Here is a 27,234-nt window from a genome sequence, read left to right on the forward strand (position 1 = left end):
CGTACACCCTGTCTCTTAAAACCTTCCTTTCTACCTCATACTTAGCCATTAAATATAGAGTTGATTTTAAACTAGTATGACCTAATCTTAATCTAGAAATGATTACTTCCTCTCTCCTACACTTTCCTTTGAAAACCTTCACGTTAAGCACAACACTTGAAGGCAAGGCAAGTTTATTTGTACAGCACAATTCAACACAAAAAAACCTTTCTTTTCTTTTCTTTTCTTTTTAACATCCTGGAGTATTTTGAATTTGTGGAATATTTGGTGAATATGGAGAATATTACAAACCCATTTGTAATGTTTTCAGAATATTGCATTTATTTGTGTGGAAGTTATCAGGTGGGGTTATTTCCAGAAATATAACGTGGTTTCACAGTTTAAGATTAAACACTGATTTTGGTACGCTTGCCTGCAAAGCTACTTTGCTGATGTAGAGTATATTAACCTTTAAATAAGTGAAAATATTAGAAACTCATGGCATGTGAAGTGTGAGATGTGATATTACTCCAAACTTTGAGCAGGCAGGAAACTTTCCACCGAAAAGAAATGTACTGGCTGAATTGAAGAGCGTATAATTACAACAACGTGACAAAAAGAAAAAGACGATTTAAGGCAGAATTACTCAAGACGTCAATAAGACCCCGTGTATTTTTGTGCGGCGTGTCCTCCTCTTCATCACTTGCTCTGTTTATGATCATCTTCATCATTTACTGGACGTTCAGTCAGCTCTCAGCATCCCGAGAAAGGCAAGGCAAGTTTATTTGTACAGCACAATTCAACACAAGGTCATTCAAAGTGCTTTACATCAACATTAAAAGCGCCAAGACACAATTAAACAGTAAATGTCAGGTTCAGTTCTACAGTGGTTCTCGTCATACCTTTCTGGGCGTAGCTTTAGTGTTACAGCTAACCAAATAAGGTCTGGGTCAGCAGATCTTTTGTGTGGAGTCCCCCAAGGTTCTGTTTTGGGTCCTTTATTATTTTTGTTGTATTTGATCCCCTTGGGAAAAATCATCCAGAGTTTTCCTGATGTCTCTTACCACAGATGTCTCTGATGATATTCAGCTGTACTGCTCTTTCAAGCCTACTGAGCTCCACAGGCTAAATTCCCTAGTCCATTGCTTGGTGGAGATAAAACAATGGCTAAATGTGAACACCTTGCAGCTAAACGTAGACAAAACTGAAACCCTGGTTATTGCCCCTGATGCCTCCATTCCTGGGATTAACCAGTATTTGGGTGACTTGGGCCAGTCTGTTAAACCGAGCCTAAGAAACCTGGGTGTTGTGTTTGACAAAGACATGTCATAGTGCAACACTGCAAACAGCTGACAAGGAACTGCTTTTTTCATCTGAGGAATATTTCGAAACTCAGGAAAATGTTGTCGCAAAAGGATTTGGAGCTGGTCATTCACGCATTTGTGTCCTCGCGTTTGGACTACTGTAACAGTTTGTTCTCTTGTCTAAACAAGAAGGAGCTGTCTCGCCTGCAGCTAGTGCAGAATTCCGCAGCAAGAATTCTGGCCCGCGCTAATAGGAGGTCACACATAACCCCTATTCTCAAAGCTCTTCATTGGCTGCCAGTTTCCTCTAGGGTCAATTTTAAAATTCTGGTTTTAACTTTCAGAGCTTTGCATGGTCAGGCTCCACCTTACATCAGCGATCTGATCCAGCCCTACACCCCAGCTCTGTGAGGTCTGTGGATCAGAATCTGCTGATGGTTCCTCGTACTCCAGAGGAGACCGATCCTTCCAGGCCGTTGCTCCCAGGCTTTGGAACGATCTTCCACTCTCTCTGCGTTCCATGGAGTCTGTTGACTCCTTCAAAAGGCAACTAAAGACCTTTTTATTTGTGCAGGCTTTTGCCTAATTGTCTTGGGGCTGTTATGATTGTAAATGTGTTGTCTTGGCCTTTTAATCTTAAATTTGTATGTATCCCTTAACTGTGTTTTTATTTTAACTGTGAAGCGCTCTGTGACCATGGTCTGTGAAGAGCGCTCTACAAATAAAGTTTACTTACTTACTTACTTACTTACTTAAATAACAAATAAAATGAAATAAAACGATAAGAAAAGAGGTAAAATAATAAAAAGAACAAGTTGTTAAAAAGTAAGGGCAGTAGATCCAGCAGGTACATCTCATTCTTACAATGGCAAGAATTATGTTTCAATACGGTCAAAACGTACAAAGACCCGGTCAAATACAGTATTACAAAAGTAATCTGTAACAATTCATACGGTGAATTAAACCAATTTGACAATTCTACGTCACAATGCCTGCATTCAGGGCTTATCCATAACTGCGCGGTTTCCAACAAGTATTAAAAACTTAAATAACAAATAAAATGAAATAAAATGATAAGAAAAGAGGTAAAACGATAAAAAGCACAAGTTGGTAAAAAGTAAGGGCAGTAGAGTACAGCAGGTAAGTATTTAATTTAAGAGTAGCTTCAGTAAACAGTAATGTTTTTATCCTGATTTAAAGGATCTACAGTTGCAGCAGACCTCAGGTCTACAGGAAGTTTGTTCCACCGGTGAGGAGCAGAATAACTGAACGCTGATGAACCTTGCTTGGTTCTGGTTCTGGAACCACAACAAACCAGATCCAGATGAACCTCAGGTGTCTGGGAGCTTCATAGGAACTAACAGATCCAGATGAAGCTCAGGGGTCTGGGAGCTTCATAGGAACTAACAGATCCAGATGAACCTCAGGGGTCTGGGAGCTTCATAGGAACTAACAGATCCAGATGAACCTCAGGGGTCTGGGAGCTTCATAGGAACTAACAGATCAACCATGTATTTTGGTCCAAGACCATTCAGGTCTTTGTAGACCAGCAGTAAGATTTTAAACTCTATCCTTTGACACACTTGAAATTACTGTTTCCGGCATTTTTGAATTGTTGTACTTTTATTTCTTTTTTTTTAAACAATATTTTTATTGTATTAGTTCAAGTAGGGCTCCCAAACTTTATAGAATTGGTCTGTTTTTGAATGTAATATACACGTAAGGTTCTCTAATGGCACCAGATCCAACACCACTCTCTGCCAGCCTTTAAAGGTATTGTGACATCATTTTTAACATGCTTTTAACACTATTAAAAGTCTTGGCCAACATCCCTCAAATGTGTCTAAAAGAGTGTAACAAGAAAAACTTCACTCTAGTACTCTAGTACTTCCTGGCTTTTTATTACAGTGTTTTTTTGCGCCGTGAAAAACGCTTCCTTTCCCCCCTTTCCTGTCAATCATTGCGCCGCTCCTCCTCCAAACCTCCTCCTCCTCCAGCCATACGCTCACAGCGGCGTCGGAGAGTTAAGCCGGGAGCGACAGGCGAAGCATGCACGGAAAAGCAGAAGGGCGAACCACAGCAAACAATCATAAAAATAAAGGCATGCAAGCAGCAGTGTCCCCTTATCTTAAGTCCAGTCAGTGGCCGCGGGTCTTCTTAGCAGTTTTCCTCCGGTGATTAGAACAAAAGAGGCTCTAAACTGCTCCGTGTTAAGCCTCATTTATGGTTCCGCGTTAAATCGACGCAGAGCCTACGCCGTGGGTTCAGCGTAAGGTGCGCGTCGCCGCGTAACCCTACGCCGTAGGCTCTGCGTCGGTGTAACGCGGAACCATAAATGGAGAGGAGAGGAGACAGGGAGCTGGGTGGAGGGGGCGGTGATTTAGCGGGTCTATACGTAACGACCCGCCACCAAACCACATGCGCCGTTTTTGCACAGTTATGCGGAAAATCCCAGAAAGCACACAATACACTGAATGTTAAAAGTTCGTTGTTTTTTGGGTGTAATTGATGTCAAGACACCCAACAAAACACAAAAAAATCAAGAAAAATTTGTTTTTCATGTCACAATCCCTTTAACAGTTGGTACTTTTTCATTGATCCACTGCAATAAAATATTCTTCCTTGCTGCATAAATAAGAATACATACAGCCTCCGATTATGTTTTGATGTTAAGTGTTGTGCTGGGATACCCAATACGAGAGATATGGGGTCCATCTCCAGTTTGCACAGTGAGCAGAAGATGCAGTCTGGTGATAACGTAGCTGTTTAATCTTGAAACACAATCAACTTTACTCACTTTTTATAGAGGGAATGTGCATGACTTCACAAATGCGACCATCTAAAATGTGAAAGAGCTGTTGTGCGATCGACTGTACTCATAGATTTAGCAAGAAATCAGAGTTATCGTTTTACAGACTGCCGAAAAATAAGCTTAAGAGAGACAAATGGACCTCTGTAATTCACAGAAACAACTGGATTCCAGGCACCGAAATGTGGATTTGCGGTTCCCATTTTGTATCAGGTAATGTTGGATTTTTGGGTAGCTAACGTTAAACGGTCAAATCATAAAGTTCGGTGTCCTCATTACTTTAATTTCTATAACAAATCCTGCCTTGAAGTCGGACCAAGCGTCAAGACTTTTGTAAGCCTTCAAGCTTTGCTTCGTGTATTTCTAGCGTAGAAATGAAGTACGTATAAATATCAGGGAACTGGATTCGTGGCCAAATATTAATGTCCATGGACCACTGGTTCTTGGTAACTGTACCAAATATTAATGTCCATGGACCACTGGTTCTTGGTAACTGTACCAAATATTCATGTCCATGGACCACTGGTTCTTGGGGTAACTGTACCAAATATTAATGTCCATGGACCACTGGTTCTTGGTAACTGTACCAAATATTAATGTCCATGGACCACTGGTTCTTGGTAACTGTACCAAATATTAATGTCCATGGACAACTGGTTCTTGGAGTAACTGTACCAAATATTAATGTCCATGGACCACTGGTTCTTGGTAACTGTACCAAATATTAATGTCCATGGACAACTGGTTCTTGGAGTAACTGTACCAAATATTAATGTCCATGGACCACTGGTTCTTGGTAACTGTACCAAATATTCATGTCCATGGACCACTGGTTCTTGGGGTAACTGTACCAAATATTCATGTCCATGGACCACTGGTTCTTGGGGTAACTGTACCAAATATTAATGTCCATGGACCACTGGTTCTTGGGGTAACTGTACGGGTCACTGTCAAGTCCAACTGCCTTTAAACAGGCATCGTGCACCAGGAGATACAACGTTTTTAACATCCTGTAGGGGGCATGATTGGAGGTTTTCACCAATTAAGTTATCATATATCAAAAGTCTTGTCTTGTGTTAGTATGTAGGTCACATGATTTGGTTCAGGTTATATGTCATCGTTTAGTCAGCCTGATCAGAAATCATCATGGCTGCCAGTGGTGCAGGACCTGCTTCCCAGAGGATAAGTAATTACCTAATAATCATAGTTATTTTCAATAAAACAATAATATAAATTCATAAAACTAATTATGACTGTTGTCATAATGTGCTAATGAAGAAAACATGTTCTAACTGTTTGTAGTGTTATTTAGCAACTTTTGAAATGTATGTATCCCACAAGATACGTTGCCAGATTAGGGGTAGAAATGGTAGAAAGTTGGTCAATGTGTATTATTCAAAATTTAGTTTAAAACTGCAAGATATGTTAATATTCACTGCAAAGACAGATATTATCATGTACATGTATGTACATTATGACAGTATAACCATATATTTTGTTCTATATATTTTCCTGCAGGGCATCACAGTTAGCTCTTTTTATGGCAAAATAAAGGCGGGTACAAAAATGAGAACGAGGATGAGAGTGAATGAGGAGATCCCTGCAAGCTCTTCAGACTCAGACTCAGACTTAGTCAGTGATGAAGATGAGGAAGTCATTTTCAGGCAGCAAGAGATAGCGGCAGCAAGTGAGGATAGTTCTACTGAAAAAAGCCAAGGGATTCAGGTGACAGCTAGGGAGAGAAGAGAAGAAGAGTTGGTGTTCCTTGTCCAAACATTGTGTCACAATACAATGTCCACATGGGAGGAGTTGACCTTGCTGACATGATGGTGGCCTTGTACCGCACCCCTGCAAAATCACACTGGTGGTACATGTGCCTCTTTTGGCAAATGGCTGATATAGCCATCAACAATGGATGGCTGCTGTATCTGTCGAGTCGCTCTCTCTCCATCTTCTCCTCCTTGTCCATACGCTCTCTCTGCATCTCCTATTTATTTCAGCTCCCGGACAAATTCTCTGTCAAAACACAGCAATGAAAAGTAGTTATTTCATGAAAATACAACGAACTCCTGATATATAACGTTGTCATAACACATAAATCACTTTTATTTACCTAGCAAGCACGCTAAGATAACTAACAAAAACCTAACACACTATTAAAAACCTAACTTACTCAAATCCTTTTTGGGCAGCATTTGGCCGCCCACTGAAGAGGCTTCGTCGGCGGATCACCAGATTATCAGCCCCTCGGTGTCTGCTCTGTCTCTAATAACAACAAATAGATTTGAAGTTATATGTTGTTTTCTTCTTGACAGCTCTCTATCGTTAACGATAACGTTACTTTAGCCGACTTAACGTTACGTTATCGCTTTGTATTAACGTTATTAGGACAAATATGCCAAGTTCTACATTCATTACAAATAGGCAACGTAGCTTTGTCACAATTTTTAATCATTGTCCTTACACTAAATTGACTTAAAAAAGTTATATATTAACGTTACTTACATTTATATTCCCCGTTCTCCCTCTCCACGGTGCAACTAGTCCTTTCTGCCATCACAAAATTGTGCTGTTTGATCGCCGCTGTTTTGTATTGCACTTGTGTTTTCTCAATAAAGCTTGTAAAAAATTAAAAATAAATGCGCTGTCCGGCGAAGGGCGCATTGCATTCTGGGATATAGTAGGCGAGGTAGACTGGTCTGATGCAGCATTGCATTCTGGGATATAGTAGGCGAGGTAGACTGGTTTGATGCATGCTGCAGATTTTTGCCAAATCAGTAAGACATCCGGGTATTTTTCGCACACTGCAGATTTTGCTTCTGTTCACATACAGTATACTACATACTACATTTTGGCAAAATCAGTACGTACTAGTAGTACAGTATGTGGTTTCGGAAACGGCCTTTGTGTTTCAGTTCTTGTTTGATGTTCCTGTTTCCCATCTGCTCTGATTGTCTGCACCTGTGTCTCATTAGCCCTTGTGTATATCTGGTCTTGTCTTTCCCTGCACCCTGCTGTACTGTTTCCTCCCTCCGTGTTTTCCCGAGTCTTCCAAGGTTTTGTAGTTTTTGGTTCTTGTTTGAGTTCTGGCTTTTTGTATTCCTGCTCAGCAGCGCTTTTTGTTAATAAATCATTGTTTTTTGAGAACTCCTGCCTCCTGCTCTCCTACATCTGGGTCTGACAACAACCGTTTCCTAACACCCAGGCCAGCATAGTTCCTCCAGAGTGTCCTGGGTCTTCCCAGGGGGTCTCCTCCTAGTGGGACATGTCTGGAAGAGCTGCCAGGGTGACGTCTAGTTGGCATCCTCACCAGATGCCTGAGCAAACTCATCTGGTTCCTCTCAACGCGGAGGAGCAGCGGTTCTAGTCTGAGCACCTGCCGGATGACCAAGCTCATTTCTGCCACTTGTATCCACCAACTCATCACGGTTACATTATGTTTTTTAATTTGGAATGAATTATTCCGAATTAAATAATTCTGAATTAAACTATTTGTAGGGGGGGCCATGGCCCCCCCTATAAATTTGCTGGCCACCCACTTGCCTCAATAAAAAAAAACAAAAAAACTCTTGTCGGTCACATAGATTCTATCGTCAGTAATGCTCCCAAATCATAGTCTTAGTCCCAAATCATTTGGGCAAAATGCATATCAGTAGTCACAGCCACAACAACAAACGTATCACGTGATTAATAGTATATTGTTCTAACAATAAACTATCATGTTATAACGTGATAAGTTTGTATATTGTAATAACGTGAAAGATATCACGTTATAACGTGAAACGTTTATTGTTCTAACAATAAATGTTTCATGTTATAACCTGATGCTGATATTCTTTCCTCTGGTTTCTGTGGCTAGATTGCGAGCTGACTCGCTCATATTTTCAGCAGCAGCAAATATGATGTACAAGATGGCGGTAATGATGACGTCAGTCAAGGTTCATTCAATATATTCAAGGTTCATTCAATATATTCGGGGGTTCATTCAATATATTCAAGGTTCATTCAATATATTCAAGGTTCATTCAATATATTCGGCGGTTCATTCAATATATTCGGCGGTTCATTCAATATATTCGGGGGTTCATTCAATATATTCAAGGTTCATTCAATATATTCGGCGGTTCATTCAATATATTCAAGGTTCATTCAATATATTCAAGGTTCATTCAATATATTCGGGAGTTCATTCAATATACTCGGGGTTCATGCAATATATTCAAGGTTCATTCAATATATTCTGGGTTCATTCAATATATTCAAGCTTCATTCAATATATTCGGGGTTCATTCAATATATTCGGGGGTTCATTCAATATATTCAAGGTTCATTCAATATAGTCAGGGTTCATTCAATATAGTCGGGGTTCATGCAATATATTCAAGGTTCATTCAATATATTCAGGGTTCATTCAATATATTCGGGGTTCATGCAATATATTCAAGGTTCATTCAATATATTCAAGGTTCATTCAATATATTCAAGGTTCATTCAATATATTCAAGCTTCATTCAATATATTCGGGGTTCATTCAATATATTTGGGGGTTCATTCAATATATTCAAGGTTCATTCAATATAGTCAGGGTTCATTCAATATAGTCGGGGTTCATGCAATATATTCAAGGTTCATTCAATATATTCAAGGTTCATTCAATATATTTAGGGGTACATTCAATATATTCAAGGTTCATTCAATATATTTAGGGGTACATTCAATATATTCAAGGTTCATTCAATGTATTCAAGGTTCATTCAGTACATTCGGGGTTCATTCAATATATTCAAGGTTCATTCAATATATTCAAGGTTCATTCAATATATTCGGGGGTTCATTCAATATATTCGGCGGTTCATTCAATATATTCAAGGTTCATTCAATATATTCGGGGGTTCATTCAATATATTCAAGGTTCATTCAATATATTCAAGGTTCATTCAATATATTCGGGGGTTCATTCAATATATTCAAGGTTCATTCAATATATTCGGCGGTTCATTCAATATATTCAAGGTTCATTCAATATATTCGGGGGTTCATTCAATATATTCAAGGTTCATTCAATATATTCGGGGGTTCATTCAATATATTCAAGGTTCATTCAATATATTCGGGGGTTCATTCAATATATTCAAGGTTCATTCAATATATTCAAGGTTCATTCAATATATTCGGGGTTCATTCAATATATTCAAGGTTCATTCAATATATTCAAGGTTCATTCAATATATTCAAGGTTCATTCAATATATTCGGGAGTTCATTCAATATACTCGGGGTTCATGCAATATATTCAAGGTTCATTCAATATATTCTGGGTTCATTCAATATATTCAAGCTTCATTCAATATATTCGGGGTTCATTCAATATAGTCAGGGTTCATTCAATATAGTCGGGGTTCATGCAATATATTCAAGGTTCATTCAATATATTCAGGGTTCATTCAATATATTCAAGGTTCATTCAATATATTCAGGGTTCATTCAATATATTCAAGGTTCATTCAATGTATTCAAGGTTCATTCAGTACATTCGGGGTTCATTCAATATATTCAAGGTTCATTCAATATATTCGGGGTTCATTCAATATATTCAAGGTTCATTCAATATATTCGGGGGTTCATTCAATATATTCGGGGTTCATGCAATATATTCAGGGTTCATTCAATATATTTGGGGGCTCATTCAATATATTCAGGGTTCATTCAATATATTCAAGGTTCATTCAATATATTCGGGGTTCATTCAATATATTCGGGGGTTCATTCAATATATTCAAGGTTCATGCAATATATTCAAGGTTCATTCAATATATTCTGGGTTCATTCAATATATTCAAGCTTCATCAATATATTCAAGCTTCATTCAATATACTCGGGGGTTCATTCAATATATTCAAGGTTCATTCAATATAGTCGGGGTTCATTCAATATATTCGGGGGTTCATTCAATATATTTAAGGTTCATTCAATATATTCGGGGGTTCATTCAATATACTCGGGGTTCATGCAATATATTCAAGGTTCATTCAATATATTCAGGGTTCATTCAATATATTCAAGGTTCATTCAATATATTCAAGGTTCATTCAATATATTCAAGCTTCATTCAATATATTCAGGGTTCATTCAATATATTCAAGGTTCATTCAATATATTCAAGCTTCATTCAATATATTCAGGGTTCATTCAATATATTCAAGCTTCATTCAATATATTCAGGGGTACATTCAATATATTCAAGGTTCATTCAATATATCCGGGGTTCATTCAATATATTCAAGGTTAATTCAATATATTCAGGGGTACATTCAATATATTCAAGGTTCATTCAATATATTCAAGGTTCATTCAATATATTCAAGGTTCATTCAATATATTCGGGGTACATTCAATATATTCAAGGTTCATTCAATATATTCAAGGTTCATTCAATATATTCGGGGGTTCATTCAATATATTCAAGGTTCATTCAATATATTCGGGGGTTCATTCAATATATTCGGGGTTCCTTCAATATATTCGGGGTTCATTCAATATATTCAAGGTTCATTCAATATATTCAAGGTTCATTCAATATATTTGGGGTTCATTCAATATATTCAAGGTTCATTCAATATATTCAAGGTTCATTCAATATATTCGAGGGTTCATTCAATATATTCAATATATTCAAGGTTCATTTGATATTTGGGGTTCATTCAATATATTCGGAGTTTCATTCAATATATTCACCTAAGGCATATATATATATATATATATATATATATATATATATATATATATATATATATATATATATATATATATATTAGGTTATATATTTATTTATACTTAGGTTATATATATATTATATTATATATATATATATATATATATGCCTTTTACCAACATGGCATTAGCCATTAATGTATATGCAGACAAGTTAGAAAGTTAAAAAAAAGAAGTATTTCTGAGCCTGTATACTACAACAGTATAATAAAATCCTGTAATGATGGCTTTTAGTTTTGGTGTCCATCCCAAGAATTTAGGTGGTCCCATCTGGCCCCCCCTAAGAAACATTTTTGGAGGTGCCCCTGCACACGATGACCATGAAACAAGACACCATGAAACTTATTGTTGACATTCATGAATGGGTGTTGATGGGCTTCAGGCTGATTCACAGAAATCCATTGCGGTGCTCCAGAGCCGCCCGCTTCGGCCTCACTCGCCTGTGCGGTGGCTTGGACAGGTTTGGCCAGCAGCCGCTTCAGCATCGCGGACAGCGGCCGGAGCTTCAGCACCGCGGACAGCGACCCACCGCTTCAGCACCTCGGACAGCGACCGGCGCTTCAGCACCGCGGACAGCGACCGGCGCTTCAGCACCGCGGACAGCGACCGGCGCTTCAGCACCGCGGACAGCGACCGGCGCTTCAGCACCGCGGACAGCGACCGGCGCTTCAGCACCGCGGACAGCGACCCGCCGATAGGCTGCGCCGCGCTGGCGGCCAATCGCTTCAGCGACGCGGCTGCGACGGCGACGCGCGGCAGCATCCCGCCACGAGCCAATCACAGGGCGCCGTTTCCTCTCCCACATCCAACCCGAATAACTGCAGATGCCCGCATCACAGCGGAGTCTCTCTGTCTCTCTCTTCCTATCTATGGCAGGTTCGCATAGCCGGGGGAATAACCAGCCATCTATTTTTGGATTCGATAGTGACCTCTTTTTTCCCCCCTCTTCATTTCTCAGTTATTGTGTTGATTTAGATTTTTCAGTTGATACCTGTTGGGTTATTTAGGTCTCGGGGAGGCTTGTCTGAGCCGAGAGCATCGTAGCGGGACATCAACGGCGGCGAGCGTCTAGATCTGCGCTTCTCAATGGAAGACATTTTTCCACTCGCTCCGAGCGATGGAGTGAAGCGCACATTCGTACCGTTTTTTCACTTATATTCCGCATCGACGAGTGAGGGACTCTTAGATGAAGATTTTACTGACTATTTGAAGAAGACAGAAACCCACTTAGAAGACCAACCTGTCGAGCTGTGACGCTTTTGGCGGGGTTTATTTAGGTTATTCTAAGGGACTGAGCCGTTTGGACGCCCTGAAAGGCTCCTGGTGTCGCTGTGGATTTCTGCTGGGGACCAAATCAGCAGCGGGGCTCAGGTTGTGACACATGGATTTCACAAAAAGGTGGATGAATTAGAAGGTAGGCAAACACAGAGGGATGCTGTATGTGGTGATATATTCTTTTTGAAGCTGAGGAAATACAAAAAAGCTCAAGGAGCAGACCGAGAGAACGGTCGTAAGCAACACATTGGCTAAGCATCACTCAGTATGGACAGTGTGCGGTCATTTTGGATGTGTGAAAGCGCATCAGCTGACGTTTCTGAAGCCGTCTTGTGTTTTTGCAGGGAGGGAGGGAGTGGGGGTGGATTCAAGGCTTCCATTTTGAAGCTAAGATGGATGCTTGCGCACATTTCTTTTTCCTGCCTGCATGGCCTTTATCTTGGCTCTTATATAAGAGCCGTGAAGAGCGGAGGCCGTGCGGGGGACAGACAGCAGACAACAGCACAGCCTCCTATGCGGCTTTAGGAAAAGACAAACGGCATGTCTTCCGATGGAATGTCACCTGACTGTGTGGCTGTTCACTTCATACATCTCAGAGAGAACATGTACAGCAGAGAGACATGTTCTGCTCAGTGTTGGAATTAAAGATACTATTTTAAAAGAATAGAAATTAAACAAAGGCTTTGTGAATTAGAATGCAATGTGGACCTCTGTTACATTCCCTTCAATTACATTCTTCATTAATTCCCCATTAATCCAAACAAACAAACGCGTAAGATCTATGACCTTGAAAGGGACAAACTAAAATCTTACTCAAAGTATACTGCAACATTTTTTTAGGAGCTTTCAGCATCTCAAGATTTTTTAGTCAGAGAAGGAACTTTTGTCAGATGTCCTGATTCAAAACAGCAACATCAGGGTTGTTTTCCATCACTGTGAGGAAGTCAGTGTGCTGATGAATTGGAGAAGCAGTTATTAGCATCTTCTTTTTTTTTGCCAGCATTAAACAAGGCCAGCTCAGTGACTGGAAGACAAATGTAATCTTTGTAGCTGAAAGAAAGCTGCTAATGGACCCAAATGATCTCTTCAGTTACACTCTATTAAGACATTGTGAAGGTTTGTTTTGTTGTTTCAAATTAACCTGAGGTCTTGAAAGATACAGCTTTAGTTAGAATTATTAACAATAAATACTGAATGTTTGAACCAGACAGTTAAATCTTTGGAAAAGTCAGTAAGCACAAACGTTCATGGTGTTCCTTGCATGAAATTTGCTTAATCATCATGGACAGCAGCAAGGTAGCTTCACCTGCAGATTACATTAGTCTCAACCTAACCCTCTATGGTTACTGTTTGAATAGGGTAGGCAAAAAATAAGCATTTGTTTACGCCTATTCCTTTATTTGGTTATGTATTTGATTTTATATACATATATGTAGATAGGTTTTATTTAAAGTTGACCCAAACAAACAATTATCTATTTACGCATCTATGAGATGGTGAGAATGTAGACACTCAGAAAAGTCTCCTAAGAATCAGAATCAGAATCAGAATCAGAATCAGCTTTATTGGCCAGGTTCGAACATTGTTCAACAAAGAATTTGACTCCGGTAGTTTCGCTCTCTATGGTATTAAAGGTGAACAATAAACAAATGAACAATAGTCAAATGTGGAATTTTTATGTACAAAAATTATAAACATTTTAAGGTGCAGCAGTTTGAGGTAGTGAGAGAACTAATAAGTAAGAGAGTAAGAGAACTAATAGTAAAGAATTATAGATATTTTAAAATGTCCTCTTTAAAACCCTGATTCCACAACTCTTGGAGGACATTTCCATGTCTAATGAACAACAGATGACTGCCGATGTGAACTCTCCGCAGCAGACTTATAGAAGATATTCAACATCTTGCTGCAAATGCTGAAGGGACAGAAAGCAAAGACAATTAGACCTGATTTAAAAATGTAAGCTTTTGTACAGGACTGTCTCAGAAAATTAGAATATTGTGATAAAGTCCTTTATTTTCTGTAATGCAATTAAAAAAACAAAAATGTCATACATTCTGGATTCATTACAAATCAACTGAAATATTGCAAGCCTTTTATTATTATAATATTGCTGATTATGGTTTACAGTTTAAGATTAAGATTCCCAGAATATTCTAATTTTTTGAGATAGGATATTTGAGTTTTCTTAAGCTGTAAGCCATGATCAGCAATATTAAAATAATAAAAGGCTTGCAATATTTCAGTTGATTTGTAATGAATCCAGAATGTATGACATTTTTGCATTACAGAAAATAAAGGACTTTATCACAATATTCTAATTTTCTGAGACAGTCCTGTATGGTCTTGGAAACACTTCCAGAAATCACTAAGAACACGGCCAGCTTCTCCATCCACAACATGCAACAGAAGAGCAGGTGGATGTGATCCAGACACACCGCTGTCATCTCTGGGATGAGGCTGAATATGGACTAGAGCAAAGTTCAAAACTGCTCTGTAGCCAGTTGAATTCAAAGTTGGAATTCTTTTAGACAATCATGAGCTCTATATTCTCCAGACTAAAGAGGAAAGGGAAGATCTGGCTTGGTTACAACACTCAGTCCAAAAGCCTAAATGGCTGATGGTTTGGGGTGGATAAGAGTCTGTGGTGTGGACACCTTGCACATGTGGAAAGGAAACATCAATTACTACGTTTACATGCAGGCAAAATTTGGGTTAAGGTCAATATTCCGGTTACTGAAACATTGGGAATAATCTGTTTCCATGCGTGAGCAAACAGGGTTATCCCTGTTTACATGGTGATTAATCATTTGGGATATCTGGATCAAACCAGCGACGCACGGAGAACGTGATGACACAATTACCGCCATTTCTGCTTCTTTTCCTGTATCCAAATTCAAAACAAATGCTGCTTCGCGCAACTTTTCTCTCACCTTCTTGTAAATCTTCTATCCCGGTACTTTCTACCGTCTACAAATGCAGAAATGTTCATATCCTTCATTACATTTATGAAGTGATTAGTCTCCTCCTGGTCTTGTGTTTCTCCGTGTTTATAAGAACTTCCTGGACTCAAAAGACCAGGATTCCTTGTGAACAGAGGATGAGCAAAAAAAAATTCCTGTTCCGTTTGATGGGGATATTCCGTTAGGCGTTTACATGACCCAATATTCAGGTTTTAAAAGGAGTAACCCAGGGGTCATATTCAGGTTTTTAAAAACCCCAATATGAGCAAATTCTGGTTATTCAAAGGGGTTATTGGTGTTTACATGGTTGTGCAAATTCGGGTTATTGCTAATATTCAGGTTTTAAAAGGGTTATTGATGCATGGAAACACAGTCAATGCTGCATGCAACATGTAGACGGGTTTTAGAGCAACACAAGCTTCCTTCCATACGTTTTTCAGGGAAAGCCTTGCATCTTCCATGATGCATCCATTAGAAAAGCACATGTTCTTAGCAGAAGATCATCTGTCTCCTCAGTCCTCAGACATTAACCGGCTTTGTTAACAGAACGGCTGATGATACACATGTGCTGCCATCAAATTCAAAATAATTCAATATCTATTTCTCTCTCTCTCTCTTTCTCTTTCCCTCCTTCTCTTTCTCAAGACAATACATTTCCTCAGTTTAACCCTTGTGCTGTCTTTGGGTCAAGGGAGGGTGAAGGGAGAAAAGAAGGAATGAAGGAAGGGAGAAAAGTTGGAAGGAAGGAAAGAAGGAAGTAAGGAAGAAAGGAGAAAAGAAGGAAAGAAGGAAGGAAGTAGGAAAGGGAGTAAGGAAGGGAGAAAAGATTGAAGGGAGGAAAGCAGGGAGAAAAGATGGAAGGGAGGAAAGCAGGGAGAAAAGATGGAAGGAAGGGAGAAAGGAAGGAAAGAATAGAGAAAAGGAAATAAAGAAGGGAGGGAAGAAGGAAGGAATGGAGAAAATAAGGAAAGAAGGAAGGAAAAGCAAAGAAGGTAATAAAGGAACGAATGACGAAGCGGAGTTAGGAAGAAAAAGGAGTAAAGGAGGGTAAAAAAGGAGGAAAAGAGGAAAGGAAGAATGAAGGAGAGAGCATGGGAGGAGGAAAGAAGGATAGAAGAATTGGGTCATTTTGACCCAAAGACAGTACAAGGGTTAAACATTTGATATGTTTTTTCTAAGTTCTTTTGGGAATAAACTATGTGTTTGGGAGATTATCAGATCACTGCATTTTGTTTTTATACCATTTTGATACACTTCTTGCTGCAGATTAGCTTTGTTTTCCATGTCTTGTTACTGATTCAGAATATTATTTTCCCTCTCTCCTCACAGATTCAGTTTCCAGCAGAAGTGACACTCTTTAACCCTCTCAAAGCTCTTTGTCTTCACCAGTCAAAGAGCTTTTACTCCACTTCTTCTACCATTCCACCTCCTTCTGCCGAGCCTCCAAAGGCATCATGGGTACGGTGCTGTCGCTGTCTCCCAGCTACCGCAAGGCGGCGCTGTTTGAGGACGGCCCGGCCACGGTGGGCCACTACACGGCCGTCCAGAACAGCAAGAACGCCAAGGACGCCGCGGCGGCGGCCAAGTCTCTCAAGCGCCCCTCTATTATTAGTTCTTTGCCATGGAAACGGATCGTGGCAGTATCGGCCAAGAGGAAGGGTTCCAAGAAGCTCCAGTCAGAAGTGGGGGACGGGGGCAAAGCCAGCTCTCCGGAGGGCCACGCCGCCGCCACCACCGGGTCGGCCTCCGACAGCCTGAAGCTGAAGAAGTCTCAGTCGTGTGCTAACCTCTCGTCTTACTCGTCCAGCGTAGACCCCTCAGCCGTCGGCACCACTACCTCCTCCAACCTCCCCGCCTCCAAGACCCTGGCAAACGTAGCAACTGTTGTTGCCAAGAAGAATTCCCTCACCGGACCCGGGATCCAAGCTTCCACTGCTGCCGGCACGCCCAAACGGGTCATCGTCCAGGTAACTAGCCTTGTTTTTGCAACCGTGGAACACGTATTGGTATTCAATTCAATTCAATTCAATTTTATTTATATAGCGTCTAATACAACAGAGTTGTCTCTAGACGCTTTCCAGAGTATTGGCTTCCTGCAGAGTGCACTCCTTCTACATGCTGTAGAAATAAACATGTGTTGTAACTGTAAGTAACTGGCTCAGACATGCTATGACTTTCCTTGGTATTCTACCGTTCTACATCAACTCAAGTATACTTTTTAGTATATACTGTTTAGTATGGCATTTCGGACGCACCGCATGTCTTTGTGTTTCAGTTCTGGTTTGACTTTCCTGTTTCCATCTGCCCTGATTGTCTGTACCCGTGTCTCGCTAACCCTTCTGTATATCTGGTCTTGTCTTTTCCCTGCTCCCTGCTGGACCGTTCTGTTTGTTTCCTCCGTGTTTTCAGCTCAGGTTTTTGTAGTTTTTTATTCTTGTTTTACGCCCTGGTTTTTGTATCCTGTTCAGCAGCACTTTTAGTTTTGTTTTGACAAAGAAATCACTGTTTTTGGGAACTCCTGCCTTCTGGTATCCTGCATCTGGACCCCGCTCCTGACAGAAAAACTACAAAAACCTGAGCAGAAAACACGGAGAAAACAAACAGTACGGACCAGCAGGGAGCAGGGGAAAGACAAGACCAGATATAATCAAGCGAGACACAGGTGCTGACGATCAGGGCAGATGGGAAACAGGAACGTCAAACGAGAACTAAGGCCCCGTTTACACGTAGCAAAAACGGTGGTGTTTTCATGCGTTTTGGTCGTTCGTTTACACGAAAACGAAGCTCAAAGTCGAACCAAAAACCATCATTTCTGAAAACTCCGGCCAAAGTGGAGATTTGCAAAAACTCACGTTTGCTTGTAAACGGAGGGAAACGGACATTTAGGCTTCAGAACGTCACATTATGAGACAGAAACGTCACCAACGTCATGTGTGCGACCTGTGTTTACAATTTGTTTGGCCACCGTCAATATTTTCTTGTATTTTACCTGTTTTATATTCTAAAGTCACACTTAAAAGTAACTCCACTTCTCTGTCACTCCAAACCAAAGACTCTGGTTCATCTTGGAAGTAACTGGAAGTTACTTGTGTCATTTGTTGATGTTTTTTCCCAGGATTCTGATTGGCTAGCATGACTTTATCTTCTCGTTACACTGCCCCCTGTAGGTTTGGCTGCTCATAGCACCTTAACAGATATTTATGCAGGTTCGTGTAAATTATGGTATTTTTCAAAACGTCGAGGGGGAAATATCCGTTTTTGTAAATACCTGGCTATGTGGAAACATGGCCTCAAACACAAAGACATATAAATAAAAGTACAAATAAAAACAGGAAGTAACAAACCGTGACACACCAGTTTCTTTTATTAACTTTTTTGTTTTAATATTTTTATAAGGGGTAAGGCACAGTAGAACAGGAATAAAAAAAAGATATACAGTCTACCTCCTAAGATGTGTTTTTTTTTATTCAAGAACAGAACATTAGACAATTCAACAAAAATAATGACAAATAAATGAAAATTATTTCAGTAATATTTAAGTATTAAAGCTACACAGTATAAATAAAAAAATAGATGAATAAAAAGGGGAGAAAAAACCCCCCAAAGCAAAACAAAAAAAAAAACAACCAAAAACAAAGCAAAAGTAAATACAGGACTGTCTCAGAAAATTAGAATATTGTGATAAAGTCCTTTATTTTCTGTAATGCAAAAATGTCATACATTCTGGATTCATTACAAATCAACTGAAATATTGCAAGCCTTTTATTATTTTAATATTGCTGATCATGGCTTACAGCTTAAGAAAACTCAAATATTCTATCTCAAAAAATTAGAATATTCTGGGAATCTTAATCTTAAGCTGTAAACCATAATCATCAATATTAAAATAATAAAAGGCTTGCAATATTTCAGTTGATTTGTAATGAATCCAGAATGTATGACATTTGTTTTTTTAATTGCATTACAGAAAATAAAGAACTTTATCACAATATTATAATTTTCTGAGACAGTCCTGTAAATAGATAAAAAGGAGGAAGAAAGAGAGAAATGAGAGAAGAGAGGGAGGGGGGATCCGTCAATCAGGAGGCAGAGACTGGAGAGAGTGGAAGAATGTAAAGGGAAGCCACTTATTATATCTTTTATTAACTTTTGAGCAGTTTGCAGGAGTCTGAGGGCGGTGGTAGCAGCATTCCGTCTGCAGTTTCTCCAGCAATGATTTATTTTAGTTCTCTGAATAAAGTCTTCTTTCCCGACCCCAGGCCTCCACCAGCGAGCTGATGCGCAGCCTGGGCGAGTTCCTGTGCCGCCGGTGTTACCGGCTGAAGCGTCTGTCCCCGACGGACCCGGTGCTGTGGCTGCGCAGCGTGGACCGCTCCCTGCTCCTGCAGGGCTGGCAGGACCAGGGCTTCATCACCCCGGCCAACGTGGTCTTCCTCTACATGCTGTGCCGGGACGTGGTGTCGGCCGAGCTGGCGTCGGAGCGCGAGCTGCAGGCGTCGCTGCTCACCTGCCTCTACCTGTCCTACTCCTACATGGGCAACGAGATCTCCTACCCGCTCAAGCCCTTCCTGGTGGAGGTGGAGAAGGAAGCCTTCTGGGACCGCTGCCTGGAGATCATCAACCGCATGAGTGGCAAGATGCTGCAGATCAACACCGACCCGCACTTCTTCACCCAGGTGTTCGCTGACTTGAAGAATGAGAGCAAGAAGGAGGAGGAGAAGACTAAACTCCTCATAGGCCTCGACCGATAGGAGGGAGCTGGGAGGGGGTCAGAAAGAAGTGAAAGGATAGAAAGTTACTAGTCCACAGTATAGAAGACCAATGTGAAGCAGTATAGTCCTACCTTGGAGCAGTACTCGTGTCTGGTGTCTCTGTTGGTTTATAATTCATCTCATTTCCTTTTTGTCACCCAGAGGGGAAAAACCTCTGGAAGTAAAAATGGTATTTAAATCATTGGAGTTGATAAATGAGGCACTAAACCTGAAAAGGTTTGCAGTAAATGGTCCGTAGTGCCTCACCTGAGGCAATTTAACCCCGACAGAGCAGATAGGATCTGTGTTGCAGTGGTGCTGACTCAGCATCAGGCACATCAGCCGACATGACTGGATCTGATTACGACCTCACGACTGACAGGCTGCTCGTCGTACACCCACCCAGCCGCTCGGCTCAGAATAACACGTTTTTAAGCTGAGATACGATCATTAGCTTGTCAGCGACAGTGAGACGGGGCCCGGGCAACGACAGCCAGGCTGGATCTGTCAGAGGTCTCGCTGGGACGTTACCCAGCGTTTTAGTTCCATATCTGTCACGTTCTGGTCCGGGAGCAGACTCAAGCATCACGCAGACCTGCGTCTGGTTGCAGTGAGATAAGAAATCAAATCTGAAATTCGCCAAACACACACACACACACACACACACACACACACACACGCATTTATGATGCCAGTTCAAAGTCTGGACCCACTTACCAATTCATTTCAACAAGACGAGATTCATTTGACAGCCACTTATTTTATAAGGGGAGTCATGTCCTCGTACACGACCACTGGTGTGTCAACTCAGCTTCTTATTCCTGCTCGTCTGCCCAGATTTAATTTACTCAAAGTTGCTCAGTGAGGACCTCTGCTGACAACTTTAGACACTGTAGCAGAGTTAAAAAGGCCATTTGGGAGGGGGGGCTTCAGTATTTCTGACTTCATAAACTATCTGAGAAGTAATGTGTGGTGTATTTTGAGGTACATGATGTCATTTTAATTACTTCATGGCATTAATTTGTCAGCAGCAGCCACAGGACTGAGTTCTGCAGACACACAAATACAACAAATATTTGAAACATGGCCGCATCGTTCATGGCAGTTTCTCTTTAAAGTTATCAGCATCCAGAAACCTCCAAGGTTTTATGAGCTTCTAATGTCAGAAATTTCATTTTACAAATTAACATTTTTGATTTTCAAAGGTCTAAACTTCTACAGTCAGAGTTTCTGAGTTACTTAAGTAAATAAGTAATAAAGTGACTTTTAGCGACTCTGAAACTCTCAATTTAGAAACTGACCATTTCTGACTTAAAATCTCAGAAAACTTGGCGAAACAATCTGTGACTGAGTTTCTAATCTCGTATGTTTGCAGTAATCTCTCCTGGATTACATCACAGACGCTACGTATCTGAGACAAAATGCTTGCATTTAATGTCTTGATGAAATTTGGATCTAGCAAAAAGGAAATAAGCTTTGAATCTAAATACCACGATAATCATCAATATCTACTGCTTTGGCTTGTGATATTCTGAATTTAAGAAGTCATCATTTTGGACTCTTTTTCCTATATTTTTTAATTTCCGCCTCCACTTTACCCCAATTTGTTTCCCAAATGGCCCTAACACACCGTCGTGTGGATGAGGTATAAGTCAACTCCACAACAAGCGCTAACACTACGCAGTCCAGTCTAACTAGAAACCATCCACATATTATACAAAGTACTGTAATTTTAAGGGTTTATCCAGTAAAATCCTCCAGGAACTGGGGGACAGCTGGTTTTACGCCGAGAGGTATGTGAAATGTTAGCCGGGCACAGGTGAACAATCGTTAAGCTAACCCTCCCGTAAAATGTTTACATTTAGGAAAACATGGGAAAAATGCAATACTGACCTTTTCCAGGGCACATTTTAGTTCTCTTTCCCTGCACTTTTATCCGCACTCCACATTGGTGCTGAAAGAAAGAAAGAAAGAAAGAAAGAAAGAAAGAAAGAAAGAAAGAAAGAAAGAAAGGGGAAAAAAGAAGAAAAAAACTTTATTTTTTTGGGTAAAGAAAAAAAAGGAAGGGGGAAAAATAAGAAAAAAAAACCTTTGATTTCTTTTTTCCTTTTTTGGGTAAAGAAAAAAAAAGGAAGGGGGAAAAATAAGAAAAAAAACCCTTTGATTTCTTTTTTTGGTGAAGAAAAACAAGGAAGGAGAAAAAAATGAAAAAAAAAAACGTTTAAATTCCTTTTTTGGTGGAGAAAAAAGAAAGAAAGAAAGAAAGAAAGAAAGAAAGAAAGAAAGAAAGAAAGAAAGAAAGAAAGAAAGAAAGAAAGAAAGAAAGAAAGAAAGAAAAAAAGGTTTTAATTTGCTTTTATCTGGTAAAGAAAAAAAGATAGGAGGAAAATAAAGTAAGAAAAAAACTTTCTTTTTTTGGGTGAAGAAAAATAAGGAAGGGGGAAAAATAAGAAAAAAAATCCTTTGATTTCTTTTTTTGGTGAAGAAAAACAAGGAAGGAGAAAAAAATGAAAAAAAACCTTTAAATTCCTTTTTTGGTAGAGAAAAAGAAAGAAAGAAAGAAAGAAAGAAAGAAAGAAAGAAAGAAAGAAAGAAAGAAAGAAAGAAAGAGTGCTGTTTTTTGAAACACTTGTGAGCATCAACAGGACACCTTTAGAGAGCAGATCACGTGATCTGTCTCAGCCAATGTGAAAAAACATCCGAACCTGAAGAAAATGTGGTCACTGGAGGGGGGGTCTTGTTTGTGGATCCACATTCCTTCCCTTCAGTGCTCTCCAGCCACCTGGACATTCAGGAAACCCAGATTGCCCCCCCCCTGCAGTCTGGTCTGAGCCGGTCCAGTCCAGTCTTGTCCGGTCTGGTCCGGAGTTGTTTGACCTGCATGTGTGCTTCTCTAGGTTTCCCAGCATGCAGCTTTGTGTTGGGTACACTGTACCTCATGTTACAAAAGAGACTGAGCGGTCGCCGCGCTAAACTGCTCCAAGTTAGACTTTATGATGTGAAACGAAGGTAACACCAGGGAATATGAGGGACATAACCCTGGCTTTGCTGTCTATACTTCTATCTTGAATTACATCAAACTCAAGTTATTTATCAACTTATACCCCCCTCTTTTAATCCTTTGTCTTTGTTTTATTTGTGTTTTTAATAAAAACAGTGAAAGTCATTTGATTGTAGTGGGTATTGGGCCCCGTTTACACGTAGCAAAAACAGTGGTGTTTTCATGCGTTTTGGCCGTTCGTTTACACGAAAACAAAACTCAAAGTCACCAAAACCGATCATTTCTGAAAACTCCGGCCAAAGTGGAGATTTGCAAAAAGTCTTCACGTTTGCTTGTAAAAGGAGGGAAACAGACATTTAGGCTTCAGAACGTCACATTTTGCGACAGAAACGTCACCAGCGTCATGTGTGACACCTGTGTTTACAATTTGTTTGGCTACCGTCAATATTTTCTTGTATTTTACCTGTTTTATATTCTAACGTCACTGTAGCACGGCGAATGCTACGGGGCCCGACCGACAGGATAGAGAGGACACGGAATTTTGTGCAGAACCCTTTATTGAACAAGATCACCGCCACACGTGCACAAGCACCTTTCCCACAGACGCAGCAGCTTCCCAGTGTCCGCAGCAGCTCCTCAGACCCTCCCTTATAAGGCTGGCAGGGTGGAGAGGCTGACGGGCCACACCTGTGTACCGTCAGCCTGAGTGGCTGCAGCTCCTCCACCCTGCCACAGTCACACTTAAAAGTAACTCCACTTCTCTGTCACTCCAAACGAAAGACTCTCGTTCATCTTGGAAGTAACTGCAAGTTACTCGTGTCATTTGTTGATGTTTTTTTCCAGGATTCCGATTGGCTAGCATGACTTTATCTTCTCGTTACACTGCCCCCTGTAGGTTTGGCTGCTCATAGCACCTTAACAGCTATTTATGCGAGTTTGTGTAAATTATGGTATTTTTCAAAACGTAGAGGGGGAAATATCAATTTTTGTAAATACCCGGCAAGTGGGAAACGATCACGACGCTTGTCAGTCCTCCAAAAAAAGGATATTCCTGCACATTTATTCCAAGGTCCGACCATTCAGTGGTCAGACAAATACATGACAGCACACTGAGAGGACTGAACCAGCGGCTGGTTGAAACAGTTGAGAAAACCTCTCCTGTATAAAAGTTGAGTCTTAATGACAAATGCCATGTTTGGGACAAAAGCAGCCACAGCATTTCAGGAGAAACTTTACTGCCAAGCACGGGGTTGTGTTGCAGCGACTGACTGGACCCGGACCCCTGGCAGTCACTGGGTGCAGTAAAGGATTCTGTTGGTTAACGTGATGCTTTCTGTTGGGCAGCTGAAGATCCATTCAAACTGGGTCATGCAACAACAAAGTGATGTCAAGCATGTCATAGCTACACTAGAGTGGCTAATTAATGAAAGAATCAGTGTTGTGGAATGGTCTGGTCAAAGTCCAGACCTGGACCTGATTGAAATGCTTTAGAGAGCTGTGGAAAAGCCCAAACCAAAACCTTAAGGAACAGAAGCAAAGTTGTGAAGAAGAACAGCTCATAATTCCTCCATGACCATGTGACACACTGATAAAGTCATACAGGAAAATACTAGTTCAACTTATTGTTGCAAAAGGCAGTACCAGAAAACACATGTAACCATGGGGTTACTTAATATTGCCAACATTTTCTTTGTGCTGCCATTTTTGTGAAATAAATAAGGGCACGGTGGACTGAAAGATATACGTCATAGTTCTTCTGAGGCTGTTTTTGCTCAGTACCAAGACCCACTATAATAAGATGATTTCTCTATTCTTCTACCACAAAAACCCAGAATTAAAGGAGGGGATACTAACCTTTGTAGGATATGGATATCTGCTCCTGAGCCACTAAAGTTAATGTTTCCGTGTTAACTTCTAAGTGCTCTCTGGGGCATCTTTTATCTTGGTGATGTCAGATCATAAAGTCTAACTTCAGCAAATAAACTGTGTTCAATTTTTTAAAAAGCTCTGCCTTCTCAGGTAGTGCAGAGCTTTTGTGCCATCTCATACTAAAGACGCATCATTTCATAAAAAAAAGTAAAAAGGAAAGAAAAAAAACATGAGCCCACTCGTCTGAACAAAAGAGACTATAAAGGAATAAGCTGTTACATATTGTTGCTACCATGAGTACCAGAGATGTAGAGCGAGAAACGCTTTCTTCCTATGGTAAGGACATGGATGGCAAAAGGAAAGGCTTGTGAACCTAAATACACAGTTATGTTTATGTGTTATTTAGCTAAATGTATGCCAATGATGGAGTAATCCAAAACTGCAGCATTTAGCATTTTGGTAAGGATTGATCATTTCTGAACAATAATAGGCAGTTGTATGAATTTATTTAAAAAAAAAAGAAAGAAAGAAATGGAAACAGAGTTACCTGTAGGTTTTAAAACATTATAATGTGAATTTATAAAAAAAATCATCAATGTCACACGTAATTTCAGAGCGAGTGTCTCCGCGATGCAGGTGACAATACATCCAATTATTGGGTCTGATTTGATCAGGCAAGTAGCAGTTCTCCTAACAGATTTCCCTGAATGACCGCTGAACAATTTTCATTCTTTGTCTCATAATTCATTGTGCTTGATAATTCACCCTCCAGTAGCAGAGTCAGTCTACATTGCAGCAGGTTATTGTCTAAACTTCACTGAATTATTCTCCATATCAACAGGATGATCTGGCAGAAAGTAGTCATGCAATAGAGCGTTTTTCTAGTGTTTCTTTTACTTTAGCGTGATCTAGATTTAGTGGAGGGACATATTGGTTTAAATCAAGTGTAACCTGACATGGTTGTTTTACTCTTAGGCCTCGTTTACACGTAGCTAAAACGGTGGTGTTTTCATGCATTTTGTCCGTTCGTTTACACGAAAATGAAGCTCAAAGTCACCAAAAACGATCATTTCTGAAAACTCTGGCCAAAGTGGAGATTTGCAAAAACTCCGTCTTCACGTTTGCTTGTAAACAGAGAGAAAAACGGAGATTTAGGCTTCAGAACGTCACATTATGAGACAGAAACGTCACCAGCGTCATGTGTGTGACCTGTGTTTACAATTTGTTTGGCCACCGTCAATATTTTCTTGAATTTTACCTGTTTTCACACTTAAAAGTAACTCCACTTCTCTGTCACTCCAAACGAAACACTCTCGTTCATCTTGGAAGAAACTGGAAGTTACTCGTGTCATTTGTTGACGTTTTTTTCCAGGATTCTGATTGGCTAGCATGACTTTATCTTCTCGTTACACTGCCCCCTGTAGGTTTGGCTGCTCATAGCACCTTAACAGCCATTTATGCGGGTTGTGTAAATGATGGTATTTTTCAAAACATAGAGGGGGAAATATCCATTTTTGTAAATACTCGGCTATGTGTAAACGTCGCCTTAAAACTGAAGGTTCACTTAACCCCCAGCACTTGTGAAGTTTTGCGCTCTGACAGTAAATATTCTTTAATTCACGCTTGAATTCTGTAATTGATTTGAAACAGATTCCTTCAAGCCGACTCGTCATTGATTGCAGTTGACTTGTTTCAAATAATTTCAAAGGGCTTTAAAATGTGTGTTTGATGGCCACACAGCATGAAGGCATTATCCTTAACACCATTGAAAGTAAGCTACGGTATTCTTGGAAGTGCTGGTTAGTCCTGACATTGTGACTGTGGTAAGGCAAACTGTCCATGCACCATTTAATTGCTGATTGATTCATGTATTTTTTTGTTTTGGTATGAGACTAAAGGGATCATGGCAGCCGTGGTTGCTTTTCTGTGAGTTAGCCAGAGCTGCCAACATTAGCTTTTTCATCTGATGGTTGCAAAGTTCAGCACAAATTCAGTGAATAAATGCAACTGCAAATGTGAATTTTGTAAATGGATGTGAGGCCCCTAAACGAATAAATTAGCTGCCTGGACTTTGGAGTAACGCTTGATACTATTGTTGAATGATAGTAGAAACAAACCACCAAACTATAGCAATATCAGGGATATTGGTTCAGTTGTGAAGAGACCCAGAGCTTTAACAGCTGCGGTGCCAAATCATAGTAGTTAGTTAGTTATGACACTTTACAAACTTCAGATGCCCTGCCCTAGAAAGTATAACACTCAACACACTCAATATTGCAATGTCATTAACACCACATGGATGTCAGGGAGGAGGTGAAGTATTTATTTCCGAAACAAAAGAAAAATGTCTTCAAACCGACTTTTTGCATCCAAGTGCTCGGGCCCCGTCAGCTGAGCAAGGACGGGTTCTGAAGAGGCTAAGGTTTACGAAGCAGGACCAGTCCTCTGAATAAGCCTTTTTTCCTGGAGTTGAGAGAAAAGTATGGGCTGACTCCACCTCGTCCTGTTCATGC

The 27,234-nt window shown here is 40.2% G+C and overlaps 2 protein-coding genes across 2 annotated transcripts in view; both read left to right on the top strand.

The window, feature by feature from the left end:
* The window catches only part of LOC133421969 (vesicle-fusing ATPase), a 290,608-nt gene that overhangs the window by 185,411 nt on the left and 77,963 nt on the right, over positions 1-27,234 (top strand). The gene's annotated exons all lie outside the window — the stretch shown is intronic.
* LOC133421947 (cyclin-dependent kinase 5 activator 1-like) lies at positions 11,725-21,827 on the top strand. Its single transcript, XM_061711759.1, has 3 exons — positions 11,725-12,276; positions 16,430-17,067; positions 19,360-21,827. The coding sequence occupies exons 2-3, from the start codon at positions 16,555-16,557 to the stop codon at positions 19,849-19,851; spliced, it is 1,005 nt and encodes a 334-aa protein (XP_061567743.1). The 5' UTR covers positions 11,725-12,276; positions 16,430-16,554; the 3' UTR covers positions 19,852-21,827.

Source organism: Cololabis saira, chromosome 21 (assembly GCF_033807715.1).
Source record: "Cololabis saira isolate AMF1-May2022 chromosome 21, fColSai1.1, whole genome shotgun sequence".
Taxonomy (NCBI): domain Eukaryota; kingdom Metazoa; phylum Chordata; class Actinopteri; order Beloniformes; family Belonidae; genus Cololabis; species Cololabis saira.

Bases quoted from the DNA above. Each gene is read 5' to 3' on its own strand.
- LOC133421947 (XM_061711759.1), top strand. From the start codon at position 16,555: ATGGGTACGGTGCTGTCGCTGTCTCCCAGCTACCGCAAGGCGGCGCTG. The intron at 17,068-19,359 runs GTAACTAGCCTT...TCCCGACCCCAG, and splicing joins CCAAACGGGTCATCGTCCAG to GCCTCCACCAGCGAGCTGAT.